Source organism: Dacryopinax primogenitus, assembly GCF_000292625.1.
Source record: "Dacryopinax primogenitus strain DJM-731 SS1 chromosome Unknown DACRYscaffold_21, whole genome shotgun sequence".
Taxonomy (NCBI): domain Eukaryota; kingdom Fungi; phylum Basidiomycota; class Dacrymycetes; order Dacrymycetales; family Dacrymycetaceae; genus Dacryopinax; species Dacryopinax primogenitus.
In genome coordinates, this window is record NW_024467218.1 from 74,645 (window position 1) to 98,798 (window position 24,154).

Here is a 24,154-nt window from a genome sequence, read left to right on the forward strand (position 1 = left end):
TTCTACACTTTAGGATACAGGGAATTATCATTTGATATATTGCAGGACCGAGTGGTCTGTTGGGTGCTCTTGTCGGTGAAATAGGATCATCAATGGGGAAGAGTATGCACATGTGTGAAAGAGGTGACGGGAGAAACAAAATGGGTGCAAAAGTTAACGTACTATTGATATGGGCAAGCGCTAGACGTTCCCAAACACCATAGACGATATCCCGGCCATACCACATCGAACCCGATGCAAAGAGAACAGAAGAAATCACCCATCACCGTACTACGTGCTCTGCATCATCTCCAGCAACGTAGTCGCCCTCTCCTTCGAGTACTGTTTAGTCGGCTCCTCCTTCTCCGCTTTCTCTTCTCCCATCTCTTTCGCGTCCCCTGTTTCTTCAACAGGATCGATAACTTTCTTGCACAGCTCCTCCATCTGCTGGTATGCGGCGCCTTTCACCGTCCGGAGGTACTTGAAACAAATATCCGTATACGCATCCGGCAGCTACACAGGCACGTGAATAGGTGAACAGGGAATGGACGGGGGGACGTACCAGTTCTGGATCGAGCGAGTTCTTGATAAGCCATTTCTGGAGGATCTTGTTAAATTTCCAGCCTGGAGTTGGAGGGTTCGCGATGGATGATGCATACCCCTTGGCGTACTCGATTGCTGGAAGTTAACGTTGTGAATTAACGAAACCGAGTCAATCAAGAGCTGTCCATACCTTTCCTTGCCGCATCACTCAGCTTGTCATCTTCTTTCGCCTGATCTGACGATTTCTTCGATTTCGACTTCTTGTCTTTCGTCTCCTTCACTCCTTCAGTTTCGTTCCCCAACTTCGTCTTCTTCTTGGTAGGCTCATCCTCAACAGACGCCTCAGCCTCCGCCTTTTTTGATTTTTTCTTCTTCTTGACAGGTTCTTCTGAAATAGCCGGAAGGGCATCCACATCCATCGGCACTTTCCTCTTCTTCACCAGCTCCTCTCCCACAACGACAGGTCCAGCATCCTTGATTTTCTTGCTCTTCTTAGTCGGTTCCTCTGGTGTAGAAACCGCAGGTTCTACGTGCCTGGATCTCTTGCTCTTCTTCACTGGCTCTTCTGCCGCAGCCGGAGGCTCAACATCCTTGGACTTCTTGCTCTTCTTCACTGGCTCTTCTGCCGCAGCCGGAGGGTCAACATCCTTAGGTTTCTTGCTCTTCTTTACCGGTATCTCAGGAGGAGTAGGCAGAGGCCCCACTCCCTGCTTGTCTTTCTTCTTCTTCTTTGGAGCTGGCGCTCCAGCGACCGGCTCATGTTCCGTATCCCCCTTTCTCTTCTTTGACTTCTTCCTTTCTTCAAACCGCTCAAATAAGTCAAAATAGGTTTGAAGACGGGGCAGGCTCACGAATATTCTCAACAGGTAGGTTCTCCTCAGCTGTTGTATGTGTAGGCAGGCTGACGCCCTTGACAGGAATCTGGGACTTTACAGGAACGTCGAGATCCGCATCAACAGGCGCAGGCGCAGGCGCATCAGCCTCAGCCTCAGCAACCTTTGGCTTCTTCTTGCTTTTCTTCGCGACGACTTGCATTTTTCTAGAACTTCCGCTATAAGTACTCCGATCCGAACTTGTGCAGAAACCGACTTACACACTGTCACTCCCAATGCCAGGCGTGTTATCCGCAATCAGATCATCCGCCTTCCGTTTCCTACTCGACTTCCCATCTCCAGCATTTGTAGGCTTCACCATGTCCAAACACTCCAAACACTCCGGACGCCCAATTGCAAGTGAAACGAAAGAAAAAAAGATTGGTGAATGACGCGGTTGAGGTAAACGCGTGCACGTGCGCGTTGGGCTGAAGACAAATTTGCACCCGCTTTGGACGCTCGTGAAAATCGGTTAGTCAGCATTCTCATACTGCTCCACATCCCCGATGTCGATGTCCTCGTCCCTCATCTCATTCCCAATCGCTCCCCAGTCTCCCGCCTCTAAAACATGTCCTTACAACCGACAACCGACGAACGACCAGAATCCCTCAGTTTCACAACTGTGCACGGGTCCTTGCGGTGCAGGTATGGGGTACGGGCAGCGGTACAGTGGGAGTGATGTGATCAGAGAGAGAGGATGGAGCACGTGAGCGCAGGAATGGACGTGAGACACGGGTAGGGAGGGGCGTGGGAGCGACACTAATGGTCGGGGAGGGAAGTGCAGCTGGTCTGCCTACAACTTCAGCTCTATATACGTACATGTTCATGTCCATGTCCTTCGGCTGTCTGTGAGATGCTGATCGGGAGAAGACTGGACTGGTGTCTGAGTGCAACGCTCTAGTTCCAGTTTCCGTCCAAGTTTTAGGAAGGGGACTCCGGTGCCGACTGCCTGCCAGTGCTGTGCCGTGCCGTCCCACGCCGACAAGTACCGATCCCCCACACCGGGCCAAGAAGTTCATTTATCTACTACATGTACCGTAGCACTCACTATTCCCATGAGCCAAGAGGTGCTAGGTGCTGGGCCTGTGGGCACGGGGACGAGGCGTACGCGTATTGGCATATTGGCGAGGAGCGATGCGATCGGGTCGGACTAGCTGGGGCGGAGGAATGTTAGTCTTACATCCTTACATTACCTCTTTACCTTTACCTTTACAGCACTGTGCCAGACAAGAGAAATCTGTATACGTCCGGAGATTCCCGATCTGGATGGAAAGATAGATGGCTGGCTGAGGGTGGGAGTACTAGTGGTCGGTATACACTGGCTGATACGGGTGGGACAGTGCAGGTATTACGGCAGACAGCCTGAGGTTCAACGGACGAGTTGCAGCAATTGGAGATGGCTGACTAGCTCGCGTATGTCGGATTTCGCAGGGTTCGGGCTCTGTAAGTTAGGGTTTTCCTGCTTCTGGTCTAGCCGCTGGCTGCGCTATGCATATGGTCTGCGGGATGATAAAGAGCTGAGTTTGTTTAGGAGGGTGATATGGAGGGATTTTGCGCTTGAGATATTCAATTCTAGTAGATCTTCAGGTTTAATTTGTTGTGTGCGGTGATCAGAGTTGTTGTATATTATCAGTTGATGCGCCTGTTGTCGAGGATGAAAGATATGGGGGAGGATCCGTAGCGACTTTAATGGCGAATAAGAATAACCCAAGACAGAGTAACATTCCCTTATGAGACATATGGGCGACATATGCGCTGTGATTGGCTGGCAGTGTGGCGCTAAAAGGCACGTCGTGTGGCGCTCGGCATTGCCACTGTCAACCTCCCTTTGCACCTCTTGCATCTGAAAATACGGTTTGATGGAGGCCGAAGAGTGTGCCGATGACGCTGTGGTGATTGCATGGGTCTGTCATTGGTGATGTAGTTGGGCGAGGATGGGTGAACGTGCTCCCTCTTGAGTAGATCGGCACTCTTAGCCCGATCGCACGCCTTCATCGCACTTTATCTCTCTCCCTCTCCCTCTCTCCTTCGATCGCAGAGAGTGCTAGACCGGTTCTAGTCCTCTTCTCTCCATTTTGGGCCGATCTACGCAGTGACTTGTTCGCATTCCACTCCATTGGATACTCCTCGTGCTCTCCACTCTGTCGGCTACGACAGGTACAGGGATATTCGCACATTTCAGAACACGACAAGAGTACTAGTACCTTGGGTGCGCACATCCTACCCCTCTTCCTCAGAGTAGACGCTCACCTTATGCACAGTACTCTGACAACCAACTTGCAATTTGAGAAACGACACAGCCAGAGCGAGAACGGTTCATCCGGTGCGTACACTTCAGTTCATCTTCAATTTCCGCCATTTCTTGTCTTTTGTTCATCATTCGTTCATTGTTCGTCTTACTGCTTGTGTTCATGTTTGTCTTCCTTTGGTCGACGGCGATGCGAGAGAGGATCCTACCCCTAAGGGAACCGCACCCAAAGGCCAGGACCATCTTTTCCCAAAAACCACCTCTACCCAGCAGGCCGGTGTCCGGTGCTCGCTCGGTCGAGCTTAGCGCTAGAGGGGGGATGGGGTTCTCAGTCGGTTGTCCTTCATCTTCATCTCGCTTTTGTCTTCCCTTTCCGCATTATACTGCACACTGCACGTCCTCCCGTGCCCCATATCACACCTTTCAGCTCGCAGCCCAACCCCTCCTGCTCAAGACCAGCAGAGAGCAGGCATGTCATCTCCGGCCCGACCGGGTGCAAGGGGCTTATCACCCAGCTCAGCTTTTCCCTCTGTTTCTGTTTCTTATGCGTCTGCTTCTGCGAGCTCTCTGGGTCCGGAGGCATGGGGTGCTGTAGCCTCTGGCAGAGGGGGAGGAGGGAAGTCTACCTCTACCAGTCCTTTCCGGCTTAGGAGCAGCACCTCCCCGAGTATGCACAAACGCCAGATCTCAATCTCATCGGCAAGCTCGACCGGGAGCGGGCAGAGTACCTCTCCAGGAGGGGGAACCCCCTCAGCAGGGAGTAGGAGTTCATCCGGCAGCGGGCCGACTTCGCAGGAGACTGGCGAGGGAGGGACGACGTTCACGCTGGCCTTGAGCGAAAGCTCGGCCACGACCGCGACCGCAGCTCCCAGCCTCTCCCATTCCGGGTCTGGATTTTCGATGTCTGCTTTGACTTCCTCTGCAACTGCTGCGTACCGTGGTACAGGCGGGTCGCTGACTCCCGGTGTGACTTCTCGGACTTTTCCTACTTCATTTTCGACTGCCTCTCGGACTTCTTCTCGTACTTTATCTCCAACTTCCTTTTCTACTTCCTCTTCTGCTTTCTCTTCTGCTTTCTCTTCTGCTTCCTCTTCCACTTCCACTTCCACTTCCTCTCGTACTTCCTCTTCTACTTCCTCTTCTATTTCTTCCTCCACTGCCGCTCGTACTTCCTCTCCTACTGCTCCTGCATCTACTACTCTTTCCCACCCCTTATCTTCATCTGCCTCTTCTTCCCATTCTTCATCCCTTTCCTCCTTCTCTGAAGCAAGCGACTCACGATCCCTCGCATATTCTCTTTCTCCAACCGCTCCAACTTCCACCGGCTCCACTCCCCTTCATCAATCTTCAACTGCATCTCCAACCCCCACTCCCACGCGCACGCCCACTTCGTCCTCGGTTACTACGGCTCCCTCTTCTTTGGGAACTGATACTTCTCTGCCGACGACGACTTCTCGCTCCAATCCGGTGACTCATTCAACTCTCCCTTCTTCTACGGCTACGAATGCCTTGGGTACTAATACTGTGACAAACGCGGTAACCGATACGACTCTTACGAACTTTTTCTCTGAATCTACAACCTCTCCCTCTAACACTGCAAATTCTCCCTTGACGACATCTCCCACATTCACCCCCATTTCCTATTCTGGGACGACTACTTCTCCTTCTGGGAACCCCGCGGTCACTTCCTCGGCGAATATCTTCCCCCCTTCCTCCCGCCCTTCCATACCCCCGGCTGCGTCATCTCAATCATCTCGACATGCCTCTACGAACATACCATCCTCTGTTTTCCCTACATCCTCAATCCCCGTTTCGTCCCCTCGGGGCGCATCAACCCTTGCCACAAACCCCGCTATCCGGTCAACCACTGAAATACACCCATCTACTCACTCACTTCTCACTCCGGCCTCGTCGAATCCCGTACGCACCTCCTCGCAATCCGTCTCATCCCCCATGTCCGTTTCGTCCTCCCTATCTGTTTCTGTTTCATCATCCCCCTTAACCCTGACTTCTGAATTGACGACGTCATCGTCTTCCCTTACGTCTTGCCCGTCATCGGTTACGTCCGTATATACAGTTACAGCTTCTAGCACGAGCACTGGTGCTGACACATCAACATCGGTATCGCCATCATCATCAGGATCCAGCCCAACCAACCCCACAAGCTCAAGCTCAAGCGCAACCTCTAGCAGTGCACAGCCCTCCACAGCTCAAGTTGCCGTCACCCCCTCCGGATCCAGTGTTCCAGCGCTGTCGACGCCCGCGACAATAACAGGAACAAGAGGAATAGGATTAAGCTCCCCAAGTACGAGCGTGGTGACTACTCTGGGTGTTTCACCTTCTGCGACAGACGTCAATTCTGCCAGCTCAAGCTCAAGCGCCCCTTCCTCATCCGACTCAGACTTGCCTAGGTCTAGCTCAGAGAGTGAAAGTATATCGGCGGTGTCTATGTCCTCTACTTCATCTATTGCCAGCCCTTCCAGCCTCTCTTCTTCTACAAGCCTTTCTTCAACAACAACATCATCGTTGACCGCAACTCATTCAGGGTCGATATCTGAATCCGCGTCATCATTGTCAGTCAACAGTGGTGCCACACCGTCAACCATGAGTTCTACTTCCGCTATTCCGTCCTCAATGGCTGAATCTTCTCCTTCACCGTCACCACCACCTTCATCGACGCCCTCCTCATCACCAACGACGCCCTCGACCAACCCACTGCCAGCTCAGTCTGCAGCGTCCGTTCAGTCCCTCATGTCCCTCGAATCAGTAGCATCGGTAGCGTCGGTCGCCAGCGTCAGTCAAGCCTCGTGCGTCTCTCCAATCCCTCTGTTATCATCTAACTAACCCCTTCAAGGCTAGCAAGTCTGAGCAACGCAACAGCCTCTTCATCCTCCCCAACGTCGGACCCTCCAACCTCATCATCAGGGTCAGCAACAGGTACGCCCACTTCCACTTCGGCCTCGGCCTCCCCTCCATCCTCTGCGTCCTCATCCCCTTCCTCCTCCTCGCCCACTTCCTCCTCAGCATCCCCAACATCACCCACATCCCCAACCTCGACTCCCTCCCAATCGACACCCACCAGCTCCCCTTCATCACCCACCAGCTCCCCACCGTCCAGCCCCCCAACGTCCTCCCAGCCACCAACAATCTCCCAGCAAGTCACATCCCCATTCACCTCCAGCGGGTTCCTCTTCGGCCCCACATCTACCTCCTCACCAGGGAGCATCACCCCCGGCGCGTCGACCCCCACAACCCTCCCAACCAGTACGCTCACATCCGGAATCTCCCTCGCACTAAGCACAGACTCCAACGGCCAAACATCATTCACCTTCCCCACATACCTTACGATCGTTTCCCAATCTACGTCCACCTATGGACCGAGTGTGACAGAGTGGGTCGTTGGTGGGAGCCAGACGTTTGAGAGCACGCTACCCGGTGGGGGGGTCGTTTTTACCGTTACGCAGGTGGTGGCGAACCCTACGGGGGACTTGAACCAGGCTGGAGCGGGGACGAGTACGAACCAGTGAGTCTGCTTCTCCTTCTATTTCCTTTTTCCGTTTTCCGTTTTCAGGGCGTCTTGTCCCCGCACGTTCGCCGCCATTCCCGGAACTGGCTAACCCCTTCCCAGGTTCTTCCACAACACAGGCGCCGTCGCAGGGGTATTCGTCGTCGCCGGTATCCTAGTAGCGGCGGTGCTTGCCGTCCTAGGCTACCTCTTCTGGCGGAGAAGGAAACGCGCACTCGCTGCTGCGGAGAATCCGTTCGAGGCAGCAGGACCCCAGCCTCGTCGGCCGTTCGAAGCGTCGGACGAAGACCTCGCTGGCGCCCCTGCTGCTGCTGCTGCTGCTGCGGCAGCCACGACACCCAGGTGGAGCGGGCAGTATCAGTCTGTCACTAACCCTACCGACGCGCATATGATGCAACAGTATCGCGAGCGAGACGCGGCAATTGCTGCTGCTGCCGCTGCGGGGCATTATACGCCTTTCTCCCGCCAGCCGGGGATGGGGATGGGGATGACGCAAGTGCAGACGGGCTCTCCCTTTGTCCCCGTCACCGGTGGTCTACCTACTGGCGCAGCGTTGGGTGCAGGGGCGTATGCGGCTAATATTGGGGCGCAGTCGGACTCTGCTACTGCGGCTTCGGATCAGTATTCCACTCCCACTCCGGAGGGGACGAGTAGCACCAGTGCCAGTGCGCAGATGCAGATGCAGATGCTCCATTCCCGTCAGCCGTCAGACGAGAGCCGGTATGCCGACAATGACAACTACGCTTATGCGGGGGCGGCCGTAGGTAGCAGCGGGGAGTTCGACCCGTATAAGGGTTTCGCTACTGGCTCGAGCGCGAGCGCGGAGGGCCACGGTCACGGTCACGGTCCTGCACCCCCGGCGGCAGCGGCGTACCACGACGACCCCGATCAGCCGTATGTGGACGAGCCGCACCCGGAGGACGCCGGGTTCTGGAAAAGACGCGCAGCTTGGGAAACGAGTTTGCCACATGGGGACGCGGACGCGGATGGGGATGGGGAGGGTGATGGGGACGCGGATGGGGAGGAAGGGTTGGACGAGCCGGAACGAGCGCTTAGGGTGGGTCTTTTTTGATGGGTGGTCATGGTCAGTGTTCTGGGGACTGATGGGAAGATAGGTGACGAACGCGTGATGCGTGATGCATGATGCGTAATGCGTGGATGCGTGAAATGGGGTACTGCGAACGATGTGATGTTTGGACTCCCTCTCCCTCCTCCTCTCCACCTCTTTGGCTATGGAAACTGATGACTGATCTCAACTGGCTGGTGAACGGTTCTCCAGATTGGGCGCTCTAACCGTATACTCTACCACGGTTTCAAAAAAATGTGCTTTGGCACGTTACGCTTTGCACGCACTTTCTCTTTCCTGTTTATGCATTTGCGAACTTTGTTGTCCATCCATCCTTCTTCCATCCATCCATCCATCCATTCATTGTCCATTTTATCCATTCTTTTTTCAGTCATCCAGTTGTCCAGGTATCCCTTACCTTTTCCCACTATTCAAGGGCACGATATACGACTAGCACGCCTCCCCCCCCTTCCCCCAAAGTCTGCACGACAAGCCTTATCGGACCGATCCATGTATATACTAGATTTCGGACGATTGGTATGATTTGATGAATGACGAGCTGGTTATGCTGGCATTGGGGCTGGTTGGTAATGTGCAGGATAACCTCGTCCCCGTATCAGATGCCTTATTCTGCATACGCATGTCCAACTCGACTCATGCTCGCTTGTCTTGTTGCTTTCATGCCTCCGTCCCTCTGTCTGTCTGTCTGAGTATCATACCACCCCACCCCAGCACCCGCACCCGAACCTGAGCTTGTTACCCGCATGACCATCAGCCCCACCTCCCACGTCTTATCTACCCTACGTCTTCACACGTGCTCGCCGACTGCTTAATATTGACATCAATAACAGCATCTCGATACGGTATTGATATTGGGTCAACAGGGAAACCGAGGGAACTTTGTTTTATAGCTCGCGGGTAGGGTGTCGTCGTGCTCTGAAGAAAGGGATTGCTAGATTGGGCGCTAAGTTGTCGGTTCCTTTCCCCCGCGGAAGAGACAGGACGAGTTATTTGTATTTGCTGGTACATGAGTCCGAGGTTTATAGCAAGAGAGGGAGGTACTGTAATGATGTGGATCCTGGGCCTGTTAGGCAGCTGGGTTGACGGACACGGGTACTGCCGCTGCAGCCTTAGATGCAAGCGCATCCAAAAAATGACACAGTAATGGAAATACTTGAGGATTATAATTAAACTGATAAGAGAGTTATAAAGATACATGAACTTGTATTTGAACAGGTGGTGAAACGCTGCTTGTGATGACGGTTTGACCCAGCCGAGCACTGTGTCCCCCCTAAGCGCGTCAGTCGCGCACGACCACGACCACGACCATGGCATCCCAAATCCTACCCCTCGGTGCGTCCCCCCTTCCCCCCAATCCCAAAAGCCTGAAAACCGCTCATTCATCTGCCTAGAGCTTATTGACAGATGCATCGGTTCCCGCATATGGGTGATCACTAAGACGGAACGGGAGTTTGCGGGCCGTTTGTTGGGGTTTGACGATTTTGTTAGTGAGTGACATTTTTGCTCTTCCTTTCCTGCCTACTGCTGTGTCTGGGCGTACTCATGTGGGTTGGGGTAGATATGGTACTGGAGGACGTGACGGAATTGTCAGTATTTCATTTCATTTTGGGTTGAGTGGGAATGCTGAAGTGCATTTAGTATCACGACAGAGGAAGGGGTGAAGAAAGTAAAGCTCCAGCAGACGTTGCTGAATGGGAATAACATCTGTATGGTGCGTCTTCTCCTCTTCTGCTCTCTACCCCGTTCTGACTTGTGTGCATGCTTCGCCGTATAGCTCGTACCTGGCAGTAACGGTCCTGAGGATTCGTGACCTATTCCGATGTTTCCTATTAGCTGTGTTGGGTGCATGCGCTGTGTAATGTAATAAATTGTTAATATCAGGCTTTGCTGTCCGCTGTCCGCCAAATTAATGATACAATGAATGATACAAAGATGTAACAATTTCCGGGTGAACAAATGATTTTATTTCACATGGAAAGATACCCGACAGACGCGGTGACGTCGGAATATATGAGTTTGAGGGGCATTCAACGTCGACGTACAAATACCCTTTCCCTCTTCCTTCTTTACCACCACCATCTCCTCCTGCTCATCCTCCTCGACGTCAACATGCCTGACAGCCATACGCGCGCCGACCTCCCCAAAGCAGTCCTCTACTCCTGGCCAGTAAGCGTCTGGTGTTCAGTCCGTACGTCCGCCCTCGTCCCTCCAGGCACAACTAACCCACCACAGCGAGGCTCGCACTGTATGCCTCACCACATGCATCACATACTCGCTAATAGAGACACAGAGTAGAGAAAGGTTACGGCTCAGAGGAGATAATCATCAAGGCCGTCGACATCTGTGCGTCCCTTCCCCTCCGCCCCTGCCCGCCCCTCAACTGACAGCAAACAGCCAAAGGAGACCAGTTTAGCACCGCCTTCCTCAGGCTTAACCCCCATGGGACGGTGCCTACGCTTGTTGTACCGCTCGAGCGCAGCCTGGGGCCGGATGAGGAGAGCCAGTTCCGGGCATTGAGGGACTCGGTCGTGCGTCCTCTTTCCTATAGTAGGAGCATGTATGCAAGCTGACGCTGACGCTGCCCCGCCCTGCAGACTATTACAGACTTTATCGACTCCTCCCGCTCTCCGCTCAGCAAGACGAACACTACTTCCTCCGCCCCTGCGCCCTCCCTGTCCCCAGCGACGATCGAGGGGTCCAACATCAGCAAAGCGATCATCTCCCTGCTGCACGACTCGAAGGGCGCGGACCCGAACTTCCTCAAGCGTTCCGCTCGTACCCCCGCCGAGCTCCAGGCTGGCAAAGCCGTCAACACTGCCCTTTTCGCTAATCGCCAGGAAGCGATCGAGGCCTCCCTCTCCGAGCAGCCCGAGGGGGTGACCAGCAAGCTCCGCACTTTCCTCGAAGGGAGGAGCGAGTCGAACAAGGTCTCGCTCGATATCTGGTCCAAGGGGGCCGAGAGCGTGCACGCGAAGGAGTTCATGGAGAGTAGTAAAACGCTCTGGGAGGTCACTCTACCCGACACGTTCAAGAAACTCGACGAGCTCATCATTGGCCCCTTCTGTCTGGGTGATCAGCTGAGCGTCGCTGACCTGCATCTTGCTGCCTGGCTGGCGCGTGCGGTCAGCGTCTGCGGAGGGACGGCGAAAGCAGAAGATGTGGAAAAAGTGGAAGAGAAGATCGGTTTGCAGGAATTCAAGATTGGCCAAAAGGTGAAGATGTTCTGGGCGGCGATGATCGTCCGTCCTAGCTTTAAGGCTGTCTATCCTGGCGGAGTTCTGCATTGATCACTGAGTAGGAACGAATAAAAATAAATGTACAAATAGTGCAATGAAGATATACTTTATGCGTGTTCATTTCATTTCTTCAACTCACAGCCACATTTTCACATCTTTCCCATCATCCACCACCATGTCCTCCTCGACCCAATTCCCCCCTCTCAAAGGCGACGCCTCCCTCCTCCTAGCCTACCAACTCCATTCCAAACGTGTCCTGCTCATCGGCGGAGGTCCCGTCGCCGCCTCCCGCCTCACCCACGCACTCGAAGCCGACGCCCTCGTCACCCTCCTCTGTCCTTCCTCAGGCTTATGCCCCGAGCTCCTGTACCGTCTCTCCGACCCTTGGTGCAAGAGTAGGATCACGTACCATGACCGGCCTTGGCTTGGAACGGAGGATCTAGACCTGGACGGAGGAGCAGACATGGTCCTTTCCGCAACGGACGACCCTGGGGTATCCAAGTCTGTCTGCGTAGCTGCGAGGAGCCGCAGGGTGCCGGTGAACGTCGCTGACGTACCGGAAGAATGCGACTTTCATTTTGGGAGTACGATCCGGGATGGACCGTTACAGGTGCTCGTTAGCACCGGGGGGAGGGGGCCGAAGGTCGCCAACCTGATCAGGCGGAGGCTGGAGCGCGCTTTGCCTGAGAAGTGCGGGATGGCGATTGACAGAGTTGGGGAGCTGAGGCGCCGCTTGAGGGCGAGAGCGCCCGGGAGGGAAGAGGGGAAGAAGAGGATGCATTGGATGGTTGGGATATGTGAGGCTTGGGAGTTGGAGGATTTGGCCGAGTTGGAGGAGGGGGATATAGAGGTGTTGTTGAGGGATGGGTGGGAGAAGGGCAAGGTGTTGAGCCCGAAGGATTTGGGCAAGGTGGGCAAGGGGAAGGAGAAGGTGGACAACGGATTGAATTGGAGGAGGGAGGGAATTGCGGGACTCTTGGGCGCCGTCGTTGGCGCTGCTGTCGTGGGACTTGCAGTGTTCGTGCGAAGCTCGAGGTAACCCACTCAAGGAAGGACGACGATTTGGATTTCAAGGTAGAAGTAATGAATAACCACTCAATTGTATCTATACATTCATCTCCAATAGATTACCCTGGCCTGTGGATATGTAGATATGGATATAATCAAGATTGCTCCTCTCACCGCGTTCCCTCCTCATGTTACTTGTTACTGGTCTGCCTGCTCCTGTTGATCGGCAGGCACCTCAAACGCACAGCAGAACGTGTCCTTGTCGAACAGCAGCAGGCCGTTCCCATCCGGCGACCAAGCGAGCTCCTTCAGCTCAAACTTGCCTGCGCAGGTCATCAGGTTACATCTACTTTGTTAGGGGAAGAACTCACGGGCGGGAACACTACAGCAGTCTGCCATCCCCTGCCGCACATCTGAGTCCTCATCCCCTTCCCACTCATTCTCGTCACTCCACAAATACACCGCTCCCTTCCCCTCGCATCCCAGTGCCAACTTGTAGCCTCCCGCTTGGCCAGGCTTCCACAGAGCAGTAAACACCTTGCGCTCGTGGAGGAGGACAGTGTGCAGTTGGGGAAAGAAGGGCAGGCTCGGAGGGGGGAAGGAGAAGATGTGCGCTGCATTCGGGGTGGTGTCGGATCGCGCGAGCAGGTAGCGCCCGCACGGGGAGAAGGAGAGGTAGGAGGCACCACTTCGCAGAGGGACGCGAGAAGGGTCGGGCCGAACAGACGGGAGTGAGAGAGGGAGAAAAGCGGGAGAATCTGGAAGGACGGTGAGCGAGGGATATGGTCCTGGTGACAGGACGGACATTGGACAAAACCACGGTGCATCGTCGCTTCTAGCCAACCTGATGGTTCTCGCCACGCGTTCTGCACCGAGGTCAGTTCTGACATTATTTCTCGCTCAGGTGGCTCACGATCCCACTATCCGCCCCGAGCTTCACACTCATCTCTAGTGTAGCCACCGCCCTCCAGTCCGCCAGTTTCGCCAGAATATGCAGCTTGTCGTCCCACCCTCCTACGGCCACGAATCCAGAATTGGGATGCCAGCTCACGCACCGTACGCCGAGTCCTGTTTCTGCAAAAGGGCCAGGAGGGGTGAATGTTGCTTGTAGGCGACCGTCAAGTGCTAGGATATGGAGTTTGAACTGCGAACCAGGGGGTCAGGTCGGGCGCCTGGACACGAATTGGGGAAAGCCTACATCAAGCAGGGATTCCCAGCATGCCACATAGAGGCCGTCTGGAGATAGACTGAAATCCACGAGAGACGTCGTTGGTAACGGCGATTGCTACATTCGTTTTAATTTGATCCCCGATAAAGATTTAGCGAACTTACCCGTACGAGCGCAAACCTCTCCAACGGATCATGCACATTCAGAAAATCCTTCCCTCCTTTACGGGTTGCAAGCACAAGCCATCCCGCATCGAGCGAAAACGCATACGCTCGGTCTGGATATGTTGGTTGAGGGATGACAGTTGACTGGCCAGAAATCAAGGAGTGAATCGTCAGTCGTAACTGCCCCGTATCAGCTCATGGAGCACCACAATAAATCATGTACGCACACCCCATTCTGACCAGCACAGGATATTTCTCGCATCGAGTGCAAATTCCGCTCTGACAAGTCCCTCAGCACCTGCCTCGATCCCTGCCTCCCAGGTCTCCTCCCCCTCGCCCTCTCTTGCGCTTCTCACTTCGACCACTCCTCTCCCTGCTAAGCAAGCAAGCACATACTCTTCATCTTCACTCCATCCAATTGCGGTAATACCACCACTCTTGGTTCCATTGGAAGATGGAGCGTTGTTCCTCCCAGATGGGGTAGGCTTCGCCTTGAGGATCTGGGATGACGGGGACGGTGCAGGATCGATCTCCCACGTGCGCATTATCTGTAGTGTGGATGCCAGGCGGATGATTAGTCGATCATATGTTGCTGTGAGTATATGGGACCCAGAAGGTGAGAATGCACATAGTTGGGATGCATGTTTGTATAGGTCTGTAAAGTCCATTTGGTGGTGGTTGAGAGAAAGTAACGATATTACAACAGTCAGGGACGTGTCCTGATATTGTTCACGTGATTTGGTTGTTGACAAGCGCCCACCTCACCGTCAGTTTCCTCTTAAAATTTCCCTTCACTCCTCCTGGTAGTCATGCTTCTGAGCTCGTGCAATATTATCTCTTTCCGCTATTACGTTCCTCTTTAAAGTCCCCTGACATGGCTGGTCCGCTGTCTCACCGTTCCGCAAGAACGCTGCCAGCCTCCTCGTTGAGCACGCTTTCATTCTGATCCCATATATGTGAGGACCGAGAATGTCCCACTCCATTTTCTGCATCTCTCAAGATGACCCTTCTTTCCCTGGTGGTCCCCATTTTAGCCCTGAGCGTTGCGGCTGTGGCTCCCCCATGGACAGCATCTGTGAGATTTTTAGCATCGTCTTGATCTCCCCGTGCTGATGTTCGCTTTCAGGACGCGCTCAATGCCATAGGACAAAGCCTCGACGAGGGAGACTATCCGTCGTTTCTACTCAAGGTCAAGGGGAGGATCCAATCGCACTCCGTCCCCGAGATCGTGACTGCCCTACCTATCCCCGAGGAAAGCGTTGTCGAAGACCTCGTTGGCATCATTTCTAGATCCGAGTTTCTTAGTGGTTTCGTATATCCCCGAAATAGACGTCGTGATCTCGAATCAGAAGAAAATAGCGACTGGAACTTGCTCCCCCAACCGGTGCAAGAGTGTTTTCAAGCCTTCCTCGACGATCTCACTGAGGTGTTTCTCCGCACGTCAACACTCCAACATGAGCCTAGTATGGAGGATCTCGTCCCGGAGGCTCTTCCTCATCTCTTAGAAAGGCAGCTCAAACGGAGATCCGCCTTCGGAGAGTCCGTGGGAGAAGAGTCGAACGAGCGAAAGACAGGCGACGGAGAACACGTCAACCCCGACAGCTTCGCGTACGTGATGCTGGACGAGCTACCCGACGAGTTAGCCGATGACGAGTTTATGGCGTATCCTCCTCGTCCCCATGGCCGTTCGCTCACAAGCAACCTGCCAGAGGTGGGAGCTCGCGCGGCCTACTTGGCTCGTCGATCCGCCGTGTCCTGGATCGACTACCTCATCCAGGAGAGCAACAAACTCAAGAACAGCGCTACCATGACCCTGGTTTTGGTTGACATCAAGGAGCAAATACTGCATCTCCAGCCTCAAGATTTCAGACGTGATACTCGTGGGTTGTTTTCGGATTGGGGCGTTGCAGAGAACGAGTTCGAATCGGCATTATTCGCTTTGAGGCACAGATCGAAGTTGGTAGATAATCTGCTGTCTGCATTGCACGACGTAGGTGTTGAGTGAGCAGACTGACAGCAATTCTGTCATTCACACCTGGTTTCGTCAAGACTATCAACTGTAACCTTGCACAATGGCGTTCAAAATATCAATTGTGATAAAGTGGGATATCAGGTGGGATATCAAAATGTCCAGGATATTGTTAATTCTACAAGAAGGAACCGTGCAGCAAAAGAACGAGTGTGAGCGCATGCGTCATGCTGTGGAACAGCGGCGCAGTGCCAGAGGTAGATATCAGCATATGCTGGATATCGACAATTAAACAACAAGGAACTATGCGTAAGAAACAAACGAGTGTGAGCGCGAGATTAGTCCCGCTGCTACGAGACACTGGCGCAGCGCCAGATGTTGGTATCAACATGTCCTAGATATTGGCAATTAAACCAGAACTAACAATGCAACGAAAGAAACGAGTGTGAGCGCGAGAGTCGTCCCACCGCTGCGAGACACTTGCGCAGCGCCAGATGTTGGTATCAGCATGTCCTACATATTGGCAATCAAACAAGGAACAATGCGAAGAAAGACGCGAGTGTGAGCGCGAGAGTCGTCCCGCCGCTGTGAGACACTGGGGCAGCGCCAGAAGTGGAGAGACCATTGGGAAGCGTGCCGTTGTTGCCCACTGAACCAGAGGGAAGTCCGGCATTTGGAGATGGCGGCGCAGTTGCTGTGATAATGAGCGTGGTGCCGTCCGTGATGATGGTTATGGGGGTGGAGCTCGCGGATGTCGTAGTAGTCGAGGTTGAAGAACTAGAAGTGGTGTTGGATGCTGAAGTGCTGATTGCTGAGGAAGCGTTAGAATCTGGAGGCATGTTAGTGGGTGTACGGCTGGGATACGGATTCTCGACAGGCAATGCCGAAGAGGAATCCAGAAAAAATAAAGGAAGCGGCGGCTTTCGCATCAGTCAACTAGGGCGATTGATCGTGTGGTAAAAAAAAGGGGGAAAAAAGAGGTAGTAAATACATACTGCTGGTCACCGTAGCGATCAACGTCGCAGTCGGAAGCGCAGCATCACCATTGATGGTGCGAACTTGGGTAAAAGTAAAAGGGCTGTTGTATGATTAGAATTCGATGTTAAGACGCTGTTCCGCAATACCCACAATGGGTTGGGTCCTCCACTGCCAGCCTGGATTTGAATCAGGCCACTCATCGACAGCACCTTGTCGGTTTCTCCTGAAGAGGGCACAAGAACGAGCTGGTAGTTGGATCCGGTAGGGAGGGAGTTTTGTATTTGGAAGAAATATTCGTCTGTGGTTTGGTCAATGGAAGGGATCGGAACGCTGTCGGTCACGGTCGTCGGCGACTGGGTGACATCCTATTGGAAGTGTTTAGCGAACTCGTCCACACCTCCAGTTTCTGGATCTACCTCTGCATTATACAGCAGTGCTGTGAAACTGCTGATTCCCAGATTCTCAAATGCTTGGTAAGCAATCAATTGCTGGCCACTGCTTGTCCACGTGGTGCTGTCGCTCTGCGGGTTGGGGAATACAAGAGCGACACCATCAAAGGACTGCGATTGCCAGTCGGCCGTGACAAGAGCAAAGGTAGGCGATAACGCGACAGGTGTGGAAGTGGCATCGGGACCAATGATTATCCGATATCCGTACCCAGGGTTGGATACCGAAGGAGCGAGAATAGTGTTGTTGGGATTCGTGCTGCTGGTCGCGTCGAAGAATCCCATGGGGATAGCACTGAAGGAGCTGTCCTGATTGGGAGGTCAACATGATAGGGGGTAGATGCAAGCAACTGTCACGCACTCCCGGGCGAACCAAAAAAACATTTCCACTCTGCCCACCATCCGTGCATCCTCCGTCACCTCCGGTGACCACACTGAACGCCCTCTGCCCGATGGCCAGGATCTGGGAGGAGCTGAAGAACTCTGGAGCGCTGCATTGTGCAAGTACAGAAGTTGCGGTCAGACCCGCCACAAAAATAGCACGCTTGATGGTGTCCATGGTCGTCTAGTGAGAGGTGTCCCGCGGTGTGAAATTGGGGGAGGGGAGAGTTTAGTACCAGAGCGGTTGCCATGTGTAAACTTCGACAATTTACTGCTGGAATGCTTCTTTGCTGCGTCATATGCGCCTTATTGTTATTAGTGGCAGTGCATAAATGTTACAGGGTTCATTCAACGGAGCCATTTCAAGGAGTTAACATACATTTTATGGAATGGAACCCTGAACTCTATCTTTCGGTCCAGTTCGATACATCCCGGCCCTCACCCTTCACTTTCACATTAACTCTTTGCTTTGTCCATTTTGCAGTGTCGGAAAGAGTGTGCAACGCACTATGCACCTCTCATGCTTTTCCAGCGAATTTCCCACGGCCTGCTCGTAAGCACCACTCGGAAAAAGCATTCCTCAGTGTCTTTCAGATGCGGCACAAACTTCCTCAGCACACGATTAGACGAACTTCGACTCGGCGATGATGAAGCGTCTCCGACCAATGTCCTGGAAGAACCAAAGAAAACTATTGGCATTCCCCGTACTCCTATGAGCATGTTGTTCCAGCTTGGAGAACCCAAAAAGGACACCGGCGAAACCGAGCCGTCCGTCCCGAAACGCTATGGGGCTGCAGTCCAACGCGGCAAGCGGGCAGGTACTTGGCGGGCCCCTCCAATATTGTTGCAATTGCTCGGCCCTCGGGCTGTGTCGAATCTTGCAGATGTACCTCAAGCGCTCCTCGTATTACAAGGGTTGATCGATGCGACTCCAGCGGATGCGAAAAAGGACCAAATCACCTGGCAGGTGTTCGGGCTGGTTTTGAATACATTGATTCAGCACCGACTGTATTCAGATATCAAGACCCTGGTTCAAGAGATGCGCCTACGAAACGTGCTACTTCAAGGACCTGTAATGACAACTCATATATGTTCCATGATCGAAAAAGCGCATTTCCATGAAGAAGCCTTCGAGTGCTACAAGGTCTTGCGTAGCGTGAATCCGAGCAAGATCAACTCTCTTACGCTAGCAAACTATTTTATCAACAAAGTCACCAAAATACCGCAATTCCCACGAGCTGCGCATGTCTTCGATATCATCGACCAAGCCAATAAAACCTCCCTCGAATTTCAACCCCATCAAACCATCACAAATCTTCTGAACTGCTACTCGATCAACCTTTACCGTTGGAACGAGAGAAAAGAGAACCGTGAAAAATATCCAGATTTTCCGACCGACATTCGAAAGGAGGTCGACGAAGTGGGCAAATATATTCGTGCCCAATTCTTTGACCCACCGGATATCCATGTGTGGACATCACTCCTCAACGGATATAATTTCACGGGGAACTTCTCGAGCTGCTTCGAGCTGTGGGACGAGTTGCGTGCGACTGACATGGTGAACCCAGTCACCGTCAGCGTTATGATGGACGCTTGCGGCCGAGCTGGCCAACTTGAGCTCGCTCAACGCACCTGGGCCGAGTTGCGTGCTGAGGGAATTCCCCTGGACAAGAAGAATTGGAATGGGTATGTGGAATGTCTAGCATTAGCAGGACCATTGGGGCATGCAGCTGCGATGGGGGTTGTGTTGGACGAGATGGGAGAAAATGGGTGCCCTGATGGTAAAGTGCCCGGTGCGACAATAGAGACACTCTCCATTCTTTTGGTGCATTCCTGGGACGCAGGGATCCGCAACATTATCGAACTATTACAAGAGAGACTCCCAGATCTCATGCAGAGGATAGAATCTATGGCCGTTGCAGAAGGAAGTGAGCATTTCCCCACCAACTACCCCGGGCAATCTTGACAATGCTGCAGGTATCTTCACCGACCAGCCCAACATCCCGCAGTCTAGTTCGTCATACATTTACAAGGCGATTCGAAGTCACTCCTCTACAGCAGCAGCAGGAGATACGCAGCTAACGAAGGGAAGGTGGAAGCGCAACTCCCACCATGACAGCCCTTTGGATATGAGGACATGAATGGATGGGATTAGAATTCTCCTCATTGTATTATGCATCATTAGCACTGACATTGTACAACCGACCGCCCAATTTATAATTTATATCCTTCGAACATCAAACTGACCTGCACAGACAAACTGAACACCTCCGCTCAAGTTGCAGGTGAACATGACTTTCGACCTATTTTAAGCAAAGTCTGAAAGGGCGCCTAACCATGGAAAGCCTCCGCTACTTCCACGTCCCCGGCGCGCCTAAAGTTTATCGTGCGACCAACTACGCACATACCTTCTTTTCCATAAAGCTTTGAACATGTTTCTATACGAATTGCTCTGTGTGATAATACTTCTCCTATTGCACCTGGCTCGTGCGATACTTAATATCTCTCGCTCCTTACTACACTATCTCCGTCGTCAGCCGGAACCTCAACCACTAGGCGCGGAACGAAGACGCGTTCCTAAGCACTTGGCGGTGTGCTTTCAGGATGCGAGGCGAGAGGACTCCCAGGTGCTGCTGAAAAGTTGCGTGAGTATAGAAGGATGGGCTAGGCAGATTGGCATCAAAGAATTGTCTTTCTACGACCGTAAAGGTGCGCTCGCGTAACTACAACAGTGAGGTGCGGCACTGAACGCGTACAGGCATTCTGCAACTGCACGAGACTGTTCTCCGAGAGCTTCTTCCCGCCTCTTCAACACCGATTTCCACCCCCCCAACTACTTCCCTCGATATAGAATTACCCCTCACACCACCCACCTCTTCAAAGCCCACCCCTCCATCCTCAATAGACGGGTTGTCCGACTCCGAGACACCTTCCAAAAGCGCTCTGCGCAACAGGCGCAAATCGTCTTCATCTCCTCTCGGCACTATCGACGAATCCTTTGTATACCCACCACCAAAAGTCTACATCCTCTCGTACGACCAATCCAAACCGCTTGTAGCTCAAGCAGCACAATGGCTCGCTGCACGAGCAAAAAAGACGCCCTCTCTCACCCAAAAAATCTCCGTCGCCGACATCGATGACCTTGTCAAGGCTTCTTTTCCATCTCCGGATATAATCCTAATTCATCCTACACGACCTGTGATGTTTCCCCCGTGGTCCCTGGTCCCTCGCCCTTTGGAGCTAGACGGATTCCCGGCATGGCATATGGACCTGTCGGAATTACAGTATGTGTATTTTTACCCTTGCGTTCACAGCTATACCTGAGCATGATCCAGCTATGAGCCTTCCAGAGCTCGGTTCTCAATACCCCGCATATGGCACGGAGAATGGACACAGCCAGGTATCGCAGTGGAGGAGAGCGAACTCTCCAGAATGCTGGAGAGCTACGGGAATGCGGAGTCCCGGAAAGGCCGCTGAGGACGGAGTGGAGGAGTACGTTCCTTCAGTTATGTGTGCATTCCTGACATTCATCATAATATTACTGCACAAGCATGCACACGGACGGGTCAGATCGTCCAAGAAGCTTAGTATCCTAGGAATGTGAGGGCTCCGCAACGTCCCCAAGGTATGGGTAAACCACAGCTCCTCTACATCTACGTCTCAAGAAGTTGCGTCAATAAGTCGTGGATTCTACCGATATCTAGTAAGCTACTACACATTACTCGACACATCTCAATGTATACGATCTGCATCTTGGATGACATAAGAGCGGAATTGGCGTGCCGGTATCCTCTTTTCGAAGAGGATATCAATCCTGGGACAGGATCTCAGAAAAAGACGGCATATGAGGTTGCATCAGACGTACTCATCGATCGTACGACCACCCGTCTCCGGAACGCCGAACCAGGACCAGATGGTGAAAATTACCCCGAGCCCTCCGAACAGCCAGCCAACCTTGCCTTGCATGTTCGCTTCATCGGGATTGATCCTAGGACAGAAAATGAGTCCCGTGCGTTTATAATGGCCCATTTACGTACAGATATGGGTTAATGACCTGGATGATGAGGGCGCCGATTTGGTTGATGACAACACCCCATGCGACGGTCTTGGACCGAAGACGAGCTGTGGAGATTTCGGCAAAGATGCAATAGGCGAGCGGACCACTTCCACCTGTGTGAGCATGCTTGAATAGTAACAGATCTATGTACACTGACATTCCGGCTTGGTAGGTAAGCATGTATAACATTGTCTGAGCGCTCGTCAGGCCGCTGAATCGGACGGCGAAACAAACGCGGGGCTTACGAAGACTCCCATTGCCCAAAGTGCGCCGTTGCCGGGTACCAGGGACAGGACGCCGATCATCAGCGTATCAATCGTACAAGCGACCATGCCCCAGAAGAATATTGGGCGACGGCCAAGGCGGTTGGTGAACCCGATCCCAATCAGATTTCCGACAATCTACGATAACTGTTAGCGGGCGGCATATCATGAATCCAAGCTGGTGCGCACAGCCAATGCCATGGTGCCGACACCAAGGTGGAAGGCATTAGCGTCGTTGAAGCCAGCCAAGTCAAAGAAATAGACGCTGTAACCTAGGACAAATTGCACGCCGACCATTTCCTGACAGATAAAGACCATGCCCGCAATGATCGTACGGCGAAGATCGGTTCCACGGAAAAGGTCGACCCACTTGCCCTGGCCTGCGATCCGTTCTTCGAGCTCGATTGTCTCCTTGATGTAGATGAGATGTAGGTCGATGTCGAGACCCGTACCGCCGAAAAGACGCTCGCTGGCCTTCTTAGCGTCTACCATCCGTTCCCTACGAACCAAATACCAAGGCGACTCGGCACGAAGGGAAGGAAGACCAAGACGAATACCGGGAAGAACCATTGCACGGCACTTCAAAGTCTATCAGTCAGAGAACTGCCAGGGAGCAAGGCATTAATCATACAGTGGAATACGATACGCGAAGGAGTCGTCGCGGCTCCCTGTTCCCTGGATGATCAAGTTTGACAAGCTGGACGGTCCTATGAGTGCAATTCCCTTTGTAGGATATGAACCCACAATTGACCAACTATATCCGTCAGTATACGTTTATTTAATTCCAATTGACTCGACTCACTGACAATCCAAAAGTTGACAGCACCAGTAGTGACACCGCGTAGAGCAAGAGGCGAGACCTCCGCGCAATAGGAACTGGCAATAGTTGTATAGATGCCTGTGCCCTCAATTGAGAGAGGTGGCTTTGATGGCATAACAAAAACGTACCCACGGCAAAGCCGTTGATTGAGCGACCGAAGAAGAACATGACGAAATCATGAGGCCGAATGAAGAATTGCAGGAAGAGCGCTGCGATCGATATAATAGACGCAACCAGGAGTGACCCTTTGCGCCTGGGAGCAGACATTGGTTAATGCCTCCAATAAAGAACAGGTGACGCACCCAATCTTCTCCCCAATAAAACCTGTTGCAAAGGCGCCTAAAGCTTGAAATATGTTGGAACCAGCGTTGAACCCGGACTGCCAGGCCGCAGAGATGACCCATTGATCATCGATGAAAGTGCCCAAGTCTCGTCGGAACGAGGGAATCGCGACGACTGCGCCGGAAACCTAATCGCAGCACAACTTAATCAACATCAATCCTCACAAATAAGATACACACCGTGATATCGTAACCCGCGATAGCGGATCCTACGCTCGCGTACATTGCCCAAAGGAAAGCCACCCAATACTTGCGGATGGCAGCGACAGTGTTCAAGGACTTGTCATCAGCCGATAGCTTTGCAAGCACCCTGGCATCGTGCGCGTTATTATTCGAGGATGGTCCACCCTTCTCGATGATGTCAGACTCCTCGATATATTGGGAATCTCTGCCTGGCTTCTTGTCCTGCACCGTACTCATTGTTGTCTTGTTGGGGAAAGGTGTTCGAACTAGATTTGACGTTTCTTGGATAACAGCACACTGACCAATACATAGCTGACGACAATCGGCCGCGTGGGTATAAGAAGGGCGGGCGTCGGAGTGGAGGGCAACCACGAGCCCACAGCTTAGTGCGGAACAGGCCGCTCAAGTATCTTTCACCTCGAACTGGACAAGCTCCGGTTTAAAGAAGCCAATAGCAGACAAGAAGTGTTGGAACCAGACACCATTGTGCTGCTCAACTCCGAACAGCGCGCAGTCAGGTCCATGCTGCTCCTCGGATAAGTGCAGGGAGATGTCGTGCTGGTGGAGGCGTAGAGCAGAGGAGCGCGCCCAAAGCAACTCGGATATCAGGTAGCAAGATAAAGCCAGAGGAGGTGCCGATTCCGCGAGTGCAGTGCCCTACCAGCGATTGAATGGCACCGATGCAATGTGCGTTCCGGAAAGAAGACAGAAGGTCCGAGTGGGGACATGTCTACTCGTCGAGCTTCCCTGACCGGGTAAACTGCGGGGAGTTGGAAATATTGGTGCGCGGGGGCAGACCAGCCGACTGGTTCGGAGGTCTCCCCCGCATGCCGCCCCACACCATTCAATATTCGGAAATATGGGTGCTTTCTCCGTCAATATCCA

The 24,154-nt window shown here is 53.0% G+C and overlaps 11 protein-coding genes across 11 annotated transcripts; 7 read left to right on the forward strand and 4 right to left on the reverse strand.

Moving 5' to 3' along the window:
* Window positions 1-71: 71 nt before the first annotated feature.
* On the reverse strand, window positions 72-2,152 carry DACRYDRAFT_119018 (uncharacterized protein). Its single transcript, XM_040770705.1, has 5 exons — window positions 1,616-2,152; window positions 1,374-1,561; window positions 713-1,321; window positions 542-657; window positions 72-492 (listed from the first exon to the last, which is right to left on the reverse strand). Exons 1-5 carry the CDS (start codon window positions 1,714-1,716, stop codon window positions 271-273), a joined length of 1,236 nt encoding a protein of 411 aa, XP_040624679.1. The 5' UTR covers window positions 1,717-2,152; the 3' UTR covers window positions 72-270.
* Window positions 2,153-6,276: 4,124 nt separating this feature from the next.
* Window positions 6,277-8,240, forward strand: DACRYDRAFT_111299 (uncharacterized protein; the record flags this gene model as incomplete). The annotated part of the gene is made up of 3 exons (XM_040769206.1): window positions 6,277-6,449; window positions 6,497-7,165; window positions 7,271-8,240. The coding sequence occupies 3 exons, from the start codon at window positions 6,277-6,279 to the stop codon at window positions 8,238-8,240; spliced, it is 1,812 nt and encodes a 603-aa protein (XP_040624680.1).
* Window positions 8,241-9,562: 1,322 nt separating this feature from the next.
* DACRYDRAFT_111300 (Sm-like ribonucleoprotein) lies at window positions 9,563-10,065 on the forward strand (the record flags this gene model as incomplete). Its single annotated transcript, XM_040769207.1, has 5 exons — window positions 9,563-9,587; window positions 9,647-9,742; window positions 9,814-9,841; window positions 9,894-9,966; window positions 10,030-10,065. The coding sequence occupies 5 exons, from the start codon at window positions 9,563-9,565 to the stop codon at window positions 10,063-10,065; spliced, it is 258 nt and encodes an 85-aa protein (XP_040624681.1).
* Window positions 10,066-10,328: 263 nt separating this feature from the next.
* DACRYDRAFT_84120 (uncharacterized protein) lies at window positions 10,329-11,575 on the forward strand. The gene is made up of 5 exons (XM_040776660.1): window positions 10,329-10,443; window positions 10,488-10,500; window positions 10,546-10,598; window positions 10,650-10,783; window positions 10,850-11,575. The coding sequence occupies exons 1-5, from the start codon at window positions 10,365-10,367 to the stop codon at window positions 11,540-11,542; spliced, it is 972 nt and encodes a 323-aa protein (XP_040624682.1). The 5' UTR covers window positions 10,329-10,364; the 3' UTR covers window positions 11,543-11,575.
* A 91-nt stretch (window positions 11,576-11,666) lies between these two features.
* Window positions 11,667-12,530, forward strand: DACRYDRAFT_58567 (siroheme synthase; the record flags this gene model as incomplete). The annotated part of the gene is made up of 1 exon (XM_040775503.1): window positions 11,667-12,530. One exon carries the CDS (start codon window positions 11,667-11,669, stop codon window positions 12,528-12,530), a length of 864 nt encoding a protein of 287 aa, XP_040624683.1.
* A 167-nt stretch (window positions 12,531-12,697) lies between these two features.
* Window positions 12,698-14,499, reverse strand: DACRYDRAFT_91270 (WD repeat-containing protein 8; the record flags this gene model as incomplete). The annotated part of the gene is made up of 7 exons (XM_040777002.1): window positions 12,698-12,822; window positions 12,871-13,257; window positions 13,305-13,365; window positions 13,413-13,643; window positions 13,698-13,784; window positions 13,832-14,011; window positions 14,059-14,499. 7 exons carry the CDS (start codon window positions 14,497-14,499, stop codon window positions 12,698-12,700), a joined length of 1,512 nt encoding a protein of 503 aa, XP_040624684.1.
* Window positions 14,500-14,831: 332 nt separating this feature from the next.
* Window positions 14,832-15,836, forward strand: DACRYDRAFT_18349 (uncharacterized protein; the record flags this gene model as incomplete). Its single annotated transcript, XM_040771355.1, has 2 exons — window positions 14,832-14,906; window positions 14,958-15,836. The coding sequence occupies 2 exons, from the start codon at window positions 14,832-14,834 to the stop codon at window positions 15,834-15,836; spliced, it is 954 nt and encodes a 317-aa protein (XP_040624685.1).
* Window positions 15,837-15,905: 69 nt separating this feature from the next.
* Window positions 15,906-17,820, reverse strand: DACRYDRAFT_24766 (uncharacterized protein). The gene is made up of 6 exons (XM_040773841.1): window positions 17,586-17,820; window positions 17,195-17,533; window positions 16,929-17,143; window positions 16,796-16,878; window positions 16,356-16,629; window positions 15,906-16,279 (listed from the first exon to the last, which is right to left on the reverse strand). The coding sequence occupies exons 1-6, from the start codon at window positions 17,781-17,783 to the stop codon at window positions 16,195-16,197; spliced, it is 1,194 nt and encodes a 397-aa protein (XP_040624686.1). The 5' UTR covers window positions 17,784-17,820; the 3' UTR covers window positions 15,906-16,194.
* A 282-nt stretch (window positions 17,821-18,102) lies between these two features.
* On the forward strand, window positions 18,103-19,820 carry DACRYDRAFT_102132 (uncharacterized protein). Its single transcript, XM_040767611.1, has 2 exons — window positions 18,103-19,533; window positions 19,583-19,820. The coding sequence occupies exons 1-2, from the start codon at window positions 18,126-18,128 to the stop codon at window positions 19,744-19,746; spliced, it is 1,572 nt and encodes a 523-aa protein (XP_040624687.1). The 5' UTR covers window positions 18,103-18,125; the 3' UTR covers window positions 19,747-19,820.
* Window positions 19,821-20,718: 898 nt separating this feature from the next.
* On the forward strand, window positions 20,719-21,342 carry DACRYDRAFT_24767 (uncharacterized protein). The gene is made up of 3 exons (XM_040773842.1): window positions 20,719-20,889; window positions 20,941-21,097; window positions 21,156-21,342. The coding sequence occupies exons 2-3, from the start codon at window positions 20,943-20,945 to the stop codon at window positions 21,199-21,201; spliced, it is 201 nt and encodes a 66-aa protein (XP_040624688.1). The 5' UTR covers window positions 20,719-20,889; window positions 20,941-20,942; the 3' UTR covers window positions 21,202-21,342.
* DACRYDRAFT_111307 (general substrate transporter) lies at window positions 21,338-23,506 on the reverse strand (the record flags this gene model as incomplete). Its single annotated transcript, XM_040769208.1, has 11 exons — window positions 21,338-21,419; window positions 21,471-21,593; window positions 21,643-21,768; window positions 21,820-21,854; window positions 21,908-22,063; window positions 22,115-22,504; window positions 22,557-22,679; window positions 22,732-22,823; window positions 22,874-22,998; window positions 23,048-23,214; window positions 23,267-23,506. 11 exons carry the CDS (start codon window positions 23,504-23,506, stop codon window positions 21,338-21,340), a joined length of 1,659 nt encoding a protein of 552 aa, XP_040624689.1.
* Between the last annotated feature and the right edge of the window lie 648 nt (window positions 23,507-24,154).

Excerpts from the sequence above, each read along its gene's own strand:
- DACRYDRAFT_24766 (XM_040773841.1), bottom strand. The coding sequence starts at position 17,783 with ATGGACACCATCAAGCGTGCTATTTTTGTGGCGGGTCTGACCGCAACT. Across the intron at positions 17,534-17,585 it reads TTTTTTTGGTTCGCCCGGGA|GACAGCTCCTTCAGTGCTAT; the intron begins GTGCGTGACAGT and ends CCTCCCAATCAG. Across the intron at positions 16,879-16,928 it reads AGTGGAGGACCCAACCCATT|CCCTTTTACTTTTACCCAAG; the intron begins GTGGGTATTGCG and ends ATCATACAACAG.
- DACRYDRAFT_102132 (XM_040767611.1), top strand. The coding sequence starts at position 18,126 with ATGCTTTTCCAGCGAATTTCCCACGGCCTGCTCGTAAGCACCACTCGG. Across the intron at positions 19,534-19,582 it reads TATGGCCGTTGCAGAAGGAA|GTATCTTCACCGACCAGCCC; the intron begins GTGAGCATTTCC and ends ACAATGCTGCAG.
- DACRYDRAFT_24767 (XM_040773842.1), top strand. The coding sequence starts at position 20,943 with ATGAGCCTTCCAGAGCTCGGTTCTCAATACCCCGCATATGGCACGGAG. Across the intron at positions 21,098-21,155 it reads GCTGAGGACGGAGTGGAGGA|CATGCACACGGACGGGTCAG; the intron begins GTACGTTCCTTC and ends TTACTGCACAAG.
- DACRYDRAFT_119018 (XM_040770705.1), bottom strand. The coding sequence starts at position 1,716 with ATGGTGAAGCCTACAAATGCTGGAGATGGGAAGTCGAGTAGGAAACGG. Across the intron at positions 1,322-1,373 it reads CCTACCTGTTGAGAATATTC|AAAGGAAGAAGTCAAAGAAG; the intron begins GTGAGCCTGCCC and ends AGCGGTTTGAAG. Across the intron at positions 658-712 it reads GAGTGATGCGGCAAGGAAAG|CAATCGAGTACGCCAAGGGG; the intron begins GTATGGACAGCT and ends GTTAACTTCCAG.
- DACRYDRAFT_84120 (XM_040776660.1), top strand. The coding sequence starts at position 10,365 with ATGCCTGACAGCCATACGCGCGCCGACCTCCCCAAAGCAGTCCTCTAC. Across the intron at positions 10,599-10,649 it reads CATCAAGGCCGTCGACATCT|CCAAAGGAGACCAGTTTAGC; the intron begins GTGCGTCCCTTC and ends GACAGCAAACAG. Across the intron at positions 10,784-10,849 it reads GGGCATTGAGGGACTCGGTC|ACTATTACAGACTTTATCGA; the intron begins GTGCGTCCTCTT and ends CCCGCCCTGCAG.